The sequence below is a fragment of the Lycium ferocissimum genome, chromosome 9 (genome assembly GCF_029784015.1).
Source record: "Lycium ferocissimum isolate CSIRO_LF1 chromosome 9, AGI_CSIRO_Lferr_CH_V1, whole genome shotgun sequence".
Taxonomy (NCBI): domain Eukaryota; kingdom Viridiplantae; phylum Streptophyta; class Magnoliopsida; order Solanales; family Solanaceae; genus Lycium; species Lycium ferocissimum.
In genome coordinates this window covers 8,893,100-8,901,797 of record NC_081350.1, presented here as the reverse complement: position 1 = coordinate 8,901,797, position 8,698 = coordinate 8,893,100, and the positions used below count along the sequence as shown (strand labels likewise).

Here is an 8,698-nt window from a genome sequence, read left to right as displayed (position 1 = left end):
GGGGTCGAGCTACTCCTGCAACTTTACAAGAAATATTTGACAATGAAAACATCAAAAGTCTTGATTGACGAACAAATAGATACGTTATACCGTATATAACAGAGATCAAGCTATTCCCGTAACTTTACAGAAAATACTTGATAAAGAAACCATTAAAAGCCTTGATTGACGTATAAATAAAAACATAACACCACATAAAACAGTATAATATTAACATCAAAAAATTCTATGACATCTGCGTTATATATTTTGATATGGCCGTTTAAGCAAGTCCCCCATATGTGTAGTAAAAAAGAAAAAAAAAAAATCAAATACTTCACGTGACGTTTTATAGTATTTCCGTATAATAAGATGTAAAAAGGGTAAAACAGAAAGAGGAAGAAAATTGGTTAGGCAGAGGTGGAGTTGTTGGCCGCGTGATGAAGAAGGGCAGTGTCAGAGATATCCCATAAGACAATTTCCTTAAAAGAAAACAACAAAGAAAGTCGAGGATAACATCATCAATAAAGGGTCAACTCTTGCTCTTCTATGTTGGATCTCTCATTACTGTAAGCCTTCTTCCTAATTCTTTCTTTTTTTTAATCTTTGGATTTAACCTTTTTTTTTTTATTTGAGGTGTAACTTGGATTTATTTACTGTTACTTGCAGTTGAAACTTCTGTGCTGAATTTGGGTATTTGATTTTGTTGAGAATTTTTGGGAATAAATTGCAGAAGATACGATTAAACTTAGAACAAGTTTGGTTGTTTGTTTTTACCTAAATATTGATGTTAAACTTCCTTATTCTGAAGAAATGAAGATAAAAGTTCAAAACAAGTTTAGTTCTTCATTTTACCTAATTGCTTTTGTTAATCGTTATCTTTATTTGCTGAAACAGAAGAATTAATACTGATGTTAGACTATTTACACGCATATATATGTATGTATAGCGGCTGATACGTTGATGTTAGCCTATGATAGTCAAACTGTGATAAATCCTCTAAAAAAAAAGGCCAACAATTAGTTAGGAATTGAGGTGTAGTTGATATTTAGGTATATTTTTTGTTTTGGGGTTTTATCTTTAAAAAATATAAACTTTTCTGGTACCTGTGTTGGTGGGAGGTAGCAGATACTAGGTGGAATAGTCGAGGTGCATGCACAGAGGCAAATCCAGGATTTCAAGAGGATGAGTTCACCTTAGAATTTTTTTTCCAAAAAAAAAAAAAAAAAATAGACGCAAAAAGTGCATTTAGTAGGGTTTGATCCCACAAACTTAAGGGATTAAACCCAACAGTTAACTAGTGCTCCACTCGGTCTAGTTTGACCGTGTGTTCCTTCAGTTAATATTAGATATATTTTAAGAATTATAAACATAATATACCGAGCTTAGTCAGATGACCATGGGTTCACGTGACCTATTTGCAATACATAGAATCGCCCCTGTGCATGCAGGCTGGCCCAAACACCACCATCATAAAAATAAATAAATAAATAAATAAATTAAAAAATAAATAGAATTTTCTGGCCAATAAGAGTCTTTTTGTTTTTGGCTTCTTATTTGGATTTTTGGTTGGATATTTATGTTCAGGCTGTGAATAAGAAAATGTCTTGGAAGAGCAGTAGTGGGAATCAGAATGGAGGGCGATTGCTGCGTGACATTGAAGAAATTAGTAAAGCTCTTTATGTACATCAAACCCCTAGGAAGGCTTTAACTTTTCAAGCAGATCATGGACATGATTCAGTTGGCGATACCCATGTCTCTAAATCCGGTTCGAATGTTGTAGCTGGTGACATGCTGTGTAAACAGAAGAAATCATCAATATGGAGTTGGAAGCCATTAAAGGTTCTAACTCATATCCGCCATCGACGGTTCAATTGTTGTTTCTTTCTTCATGTTCATGGCATTGAAGGCTTGCCTGTCAATTTCAAGGACCTGGCTTTGTGTGTAAATTGGAAACGTAAGGGTGAAGTGATGAGAACTCGCCCTGCTCAGGTTTGTCAGGGAACAGCTGAGTTTGAAGAGACTTTGATGCATTCCTCTTCTGTATATGGAAGTAGGACCGGACACCAGCATTCAGCAAAGTATGAGCCTAAACATTTCCTGCTTTATGTTTCTGTGATTGGGGCTCCAGCCCTTGATATTGGCAAGCATTGGGTTGATCTTACGAGGTTGCTTCCACTTACCATGGAGGAGTTAGAGGAGGGAAGAAGGAATTCAGGGAAGTGGACCACGAGCTTCAAGCTTTCAGGAAAGGCCAAAGGTGCAATGCTGAATGTTAGTTTCGGGTTCTCTGTATCAGGGAGTAACTCGATTGAACCTAGCCAATTCTTGCAAGGCATCGAACCTGCTGCAACAGATCATTCCTCACAATGTGATGGAGCTAGTGCTAATACAAGTCTTCGGAGAGTTGGAAGTGTTCCCCGCAAGCCTGGTGGTACGACTCATTCTTCATCTAGGTCCCTAGATGCGAGAAGTTTTGATGAAGTTTTATCAGGCCGAAAATCAGAGCTTTCTCGCTCTATTACCTTGCTCTATAGAAAACTTGAAGAAGGGAAATTGGATAAATTGGACGATTTAGATTTCTTTTTTGAATATTTAGAGCCCTTAAAACCAACCTCTGGTGTTTTGTCTCAGTTTTCTGCTGAAAATACCATGGATGATCAACATATTGAGTTTTCTATCAGTGATCTGGGTACAGAATCTTCTCAGCTGAAACCAGAAGTATGTTCTTATGAAAGTTGTGATGATACTCCAATAGAAACCACTGATGTTGCTTACATTTTGGAGGAAAGAAGTAAGGAGAAAAGTGAATATAATCAAAAGCATGAAAGCAATGACGTCTATGGAGGAGAAGATACGATGAAGACCAGCAACTACGAGGAGACTGACATATGCAAGGATGAAATGTTTGAAGAGCTTGAGTCGGTTTTCCTTGACCTGTTGACTGCTGAGTCCACAGAGTTGGATTCACCAGTAGAAATGTATGATTCCATTGACCAAGAAAGCTACATGAATCTGAAGTCCAGCTATAAATCCGGTAGGCGGGTGAAGTCACTTAGCATAGATGATGTGGCAAATGATTTTCTGGATATGTTGAGCATTGAGCAGACCTCAGCTGACTTGAGTTCTGATACTTCTGTGGATTCACCAAGAGAATCCCTTTTGAGACAGTTTGAGAAGGAAACCTTTTCTTCTGGAAACTCAATTTTTGATTTTGATGCAACAGATGATCAAGTGGAATTTAGTGGCATTGCTTCAAGTATTCATGGAAGAGTTGCATGTTCTGATGACTTTGATTTGTCATCAGTTGTTAAGGATTTTGAGGAGGAGCATAAGAAGGGCATCCAGTCATTGAGGAGTAAAAGGAATGCGACAATGATAGAGAACTTGGAAACTGAGGTTTTAATGCAAGATTGGGGTTTGAATGAGAAAACATTCCAGAATTCCCCACGCATCAGCTCTGGTGGGTTTGGAAGTCCAATCTATCTTTCCCCTGAAAGACCATTACAATTACCGTTACCTCGTCTTGGAGAGGGCTTAGGTTCTAAAATGTGCACGCGTAATGGGGGCTTCTTACATTCAATGAGTCCTCAACTGTTTAGGAATGCAAGGAATGGTGCAAGGTTGATAATGCAGTTTTCTAGCCCAGTAGTGCTCCCTGCTGCAATGGGTTGTAGTGTTATGGAAATACTCAGCTGCTGGGCATCTGGTGGAATTTCCAAGATGTCTGTTCAGGCAGATACGCTGATGCCTTTAGAAGATATCACCGGGAGGAATATACAAGAAATGGCCTCGGAAGCCGTATCCAGACTTGAACCAGATGAGAGGTTTGTAATTTTAAGATCATGATACAAAATTATAAAGTTTCTATATATTCGTTACTTGTGATGTCATCCAAGATGATAATTTATGTTACGTTCTTGTGATTCTTTTGGCAGGTTCACTTTTTGGCATGGGTTATTTGGTATGAAGAAGGACAGTGAAGATCTGTTGTTTCATCAGAGTTCCGGTCATCTGAACTCAACCTCAATAGTTGATGGTGTAGATTTAGGTTTTGTGTTTATGGAGGATCTAGCTCCTTTGGCCATGGATAAGATAGAACCTCTTACAATTGAAGGGTTGAGAATCCAGTCAAACTTGTCAGATAATGAAGCACCTTCAAGCATTAGGCCTCAATTTAGTGAAGTTTTTGGTTCTAATACAGCTAGCGCATTACAGCACTGGAGTGGCAAAGAAAGTGATGATGTTGAGGGTGATTTAGTGGAGCTTTCTGTTTCACCAGATGAATGGTTGAGGCTGGATGCTGGAGATTTCAGTAATAATACTGAGAACAAGGAAAGAATTACCAAAATCTTAGCAGCCCATCATGCCAAGTCCCCTGATTTAGATAGTTCAGGACTGGAAACGGGTGAAGAAAGGTCGGAATTGTTGGGTAGAGAATGTGGTATACTGTTTAACAACTTGACATTAGCTCTGAGGGTTCAACTCAGAGATCCTTTGCGTGACTATGAGATGGTCGGCATCTCCATGCTCATTCTGATTCAGTTAGAGAGGTCTTGTGCTCCTGTTGAACAGTATACAGAAAGAAATTCAAGCAGTGAAAATGATCCGAAGGAGCAATTCATTCAGGAAGAAATTATTGCCGGAGAAAGTGAGGGGGGAATCCATAGGCAGGCTGTTTCTCAGTTTAAGATCACGGAAATTCATGTTGCAGGTTTTAATATTGGGCCTAAAGATGATCAAATTTGGGGCAGAAAAAGACAGCAACAAGCTGGGTCGCGGTGGTTGCTATCAAGTGGCATGGGGAGGACAAGCAAACGTCCATTATCCAAGTTAAACGCCATCATAAGATCATCCTCACAGATAAAGAGAAATATGCAGCCTGGAGATGTTTTGTGGAGCATCTCATCGGATTTTCATACTGGAGATTCCAAATCAAATGTTCATATACGAAATTCTGATATTATTTTTCCAACTGAAGGTTGTCCAAATCCTAGTCAGTTGGGAATCAAGTTATAACACCCTTATTTTGGGTGTGTATATTTTTCCATTTTGTATATGAAGTGAAGAAATTAGTCTCTCAATCATGTTTATGTAAAGTAGCTGAACAAAGCTTCACTGCACAGCATAATCTCCAAGTCATATCTTTCTTGAAATGATTGTTACCAATACTAGATAATTATTGAGAAACATGGATTTGTTCCTCTGCGCTGAATCTTATTAAGTGGTTGAGAGTTTCTTATCTCTGTTCTCGGGAAAATTAAGTCTGTTAGTTTTGGTATCTGTTGGCTTCATCTGTCTTTTATATAAAGTAAAACTAAAGAAGGACTTTCCCACTGTTATGTGTTTTTCTTCTTCTCATCCTTCGGCTAGAAAAGGGCTGTTTTGTTTTTATTTCAAATTGGATGGCCTGTTTCTCGATTGATCACTGCATGCGCCATGTGTTTCAAAACTGAAAATTACCATGTCAGTTGGTAATGCTATAGCATAGATAAATCCTGTTGGAAGCAGGATAAGACTACATGTGCCTACTGAAGGGCACAAACTGTTCTAATCGATTACTTTTAAGTTACAGAGAGACGCCTCAGTCTGACCTCACAACGTTAGATTATGAACTCGCAAGGCTATCAGGTCTAAACACCGGAAACAGTTTAAGGGATCCAAATTTACTGGTGGAACCCTGATTTAGCAACTGTGCAACACTCATAGTAACTTTCAAACTCGAGCTCTGTTACAGGAATCAGAACTGGGATGGACCTTGATGGTTGTGGACACCCTCGTAGGTGGTTATGACATACCGAGAGTCCTCTTTGTCTCGTTCAACTCTCTTCTTCACTGGACAACCTTCCACAGAGCACCTATAGTAATTCCTGTTGATACACAACATTGGTTATGTGAGTCAGTTATCATACCAATTTCCATAAGCTGCTATCCGTATAAAGCGAAAAGCACATAACTTTTTATCGTTTGTCTCCGTGAAAGAGTAATTGATTGATTAAAAGTATGTGAAGGTTCTTTTTGCCTACCAGAATAGTTATACTATACTTCCAATTTCTTTTGATGTGACATTCGTTTTTAAGTGGAACTAGTACTTCTTTTTTGCCTCTGATATTTAACTATAAATGGCCGGCTTGGTAAGTAGTTAATGTGGTCCCCTGGTTTGGCAGATGGCCCGTTCTTTGGTGAGTTATGTTTCTGGTAAATTTCCTAGAATCTAGGTTGCTTGACTGAGAGTGCAAAGAGTATCAAGTAACTGAATGACCTGTTTGCTTAAATGGAGCGACATGGACAGTGAATATTAATGTAACTGACCCTAACTTGCTTGGAATTGACAAGTAGTAATTGTTTTGTTAGGGTAACTTATTTAGGCAGCTTATAATAATACAACGTAAATAAGTCGCGTCATGCTTGGTAGAACATATATGGCATAGTAAGATGCAACCAGCAATATAACAATAAGCTATCTGATTCAGATAGCTTATTTCAGCAAAATAAAGATAACAATAAGCTATCATGAGCTATAAGGTTCAAATCTTCTGAGAACTTTATGACCTAGTGTATGCTGAGCACTTAGGTTTCAAGGCTAGAAGAGTGATATTTGTCATGAGAACGTCATCAAGAATGCAAACCGAAAGAAAAAGAAAGTTAGAAGGAGAGCGGTAACTAAAAGTGTTCTTCCTCGCGCGAAACAGAAAAAAAAAATGAAGCTATTATGTTACCTCGGGTTTGGACTATTTTTCACCATCTTCTTTCCATACTTCCTCCACTTGTAGCCGTCATCTAATATTTCAATCTGTGACAGTGTTCTGAAAGCAACCTTGTCCTTTACTTCATTCCTCTCGCTGCTGCTGCCTATGTCTATTTTTTCGCCAAACAAAAAGAATTAGCACGGAAGATAATTGAATTTCATCGTGTTAATTTGAAACTATTTCCTAATGAATGCATGTACATGGTCTTTTAGCAGGGTTTTTTTTGTTTTCTTCTTATTGCGAGTAATATTATTAGTATTAGATGATTCATGTTAATTAATGCCATATATAGTAAATTACGTATGAAAATGCTAAAAAGTCCTGTTGATGAAATGCTTACTGTTGCTAGGTTCCTCATGATAACTCCTGGTGGTAACCACTTGGTTTGCTGCATAATTTGAGTACTGGGGTACGAACGACGTTGGATCTTCTTGAACGGGCCAATTGTCTATCTCGAGAATATCAGAAAGCTCAAAGTTAACTAGGTGGTTGGAGAAATCACTATCAGGTGAGTCCAGTGATCTAAAACTCCCATCAAACATGTTTGCACTGGGACTATTAGCAGCCATGGTGATCAACTGAATTCGCGTGGCGTACATTTATGTTAGAGCAGTAAGTTCCTCATTGTGCATGTATCCTTCCTAGTAAGCTTCCTGCGAGGTCGGAAGAAGGTTCATGGAGGATTGGTGGCTAAGTGAATGTCATTGTTTGGGGCCCCTTTATTTGCTTATAAGCTTAGTGACTCAAAAACTATGCGTATTATGATGCTAACAAAGAGTGGACACAATTAGAGTGGGACATGGCAAAGAAGACTTGTGCAAAGACTTTTCAAGTTGCTTCCTGTGTGTAATTTACACATATATCAATCTCGTGCTTAGACCAACCCCTTCACAACGGTACATACTTACAAGTCAATATGTGACAATGATTGGTGTCATGACCCTTTTCTCATTTGATACAACTTTCACTTTATCTCTTCATAAGTATTTTAGGATTTCTAAGATTATTTCCACTTTGAGGTTAATTTAGTTTTGTGCATTAAATATAGATCTTATAACTTATGCAACTATTCATAACTAGCCTAATATTTTAATTTAAATAAATAAAATAATGACCTATTATAGCCGGTTAAACAACACTGATAGTGTAGATATTCGTTGGGGTCATTTGGTTACCGGTTAGAGAGGTGTTATTCATGTATTAAAACTAAGGTGTTATTCATGTATTAAAACTAACATAACTTTATACATTATTTTGGTTATAAAAATGGGGAAAAAAAATAATCTCCACGTGGAATCTAGCATAAGTGTTACAGTGCTTGGTTGGTAGTTTCTCTTTTCCATATAAAACATAGCATTGCTAATACAATGTTTGGTACATGTTTCTTTTCCAGCACGACTAATACATACATAAGTTACGAAGAAACTTAAATATTATTTTATTTAGCGTAGATAGAAATAGAATAACTTATTAGATGAATAACTAAGTATGTGCGCTATAATTAGCTTTGTCACTAAGGGGTCGTTTGGAAGGGTGTATAAGAATAGTACTGAATATGGTATATTAGTAATGCAGAGATTAGTAATGCAGGGCTTAGTTATGCTGAGATTATTTATTATCGACTCTTTGGCGTGGTGTATTAAAATTAACATGCATTTGCATTATTTATAAAAAATCACGTGTTTACAAAAATACCCTCCACATAGAGCTTTGAGGGACTTCAAGGGCAATTTTATCTTTAACCATCCTTATGCATGTATTAGTAGTCTTGATATTGCTAATACCATGGTTTGCTATGAATTAATTATACATAGGATCAGGGGCGGAGCTAGCCCTTCGAGCGTGGGTTCGGCCGAACCCAGTAGCTTTTGTTTGAACCATATATTTGTATTAATTTTTTTGTTAAATATGTATAAATTATTAATTAAGAACCCAGTAACTTTAAAATATTAGAACCCCGAACCCACAAG

At 37.5% G+C, this 8,698-nt stretch overlaps 2 protein-coding genes across 2 annotated transcripts; one reads left to right on the top strand and one right to left on the bottom strand.

Annotated features, from left to right (window-relative positions):
* The first annotated feature begins 230 nt into the window (after window positions 1-230).
* LOC132029592 (protein PLASTID MOVEMENT IMPAIRED 1-RELATED 1-like) lies at window positions 231-5,221 on the top strand. Its single transcript, XM_059418864.1, has 3 exons — window positions 231-548; window positions 1,567-3,806; window positions 3,918-5,221. Exons 2-3 carry the CDS (start codon window positions 1,582-1,584, stop codon window positions 4,996-4,998), a joined length of 3,306 nt encoding a protein of 1,101 aa, XP_059274847.1. The 5' UTR covers window positions 231-548; window positions 1,567-1,581; the 3' UTR covers window positions 4,999-5,221.
* A 225-nt stretch (window positions 5,222-5,446) lies between these two features.
* Window positions 5,447-7,370, bottom strand: LOC132029593 (probable WRKY transcription factor 51). The gene is made up of 3 exons (XM_059418865.1): window positions 7,069-7,370; window positions 6,699-6,837; window positions 5,447-5,849 (listed from the first exon to the last, which is right to left on the bottom strand). The coding sequence occupies exons 1-3, from the start codon at window positions 7,325-7,327 to the stop codon at window positions 5,720-5,722; spliced, it is 528 nt and encodes a 175-aa protein (XP_059274848.1). The 5' UTR covers window positions 7,328-7,370; the 3' UTR covers window positions 5,447-5,719.
* Window positions 7,371-8,698: the final 1,328 nt, after the last annotated feature.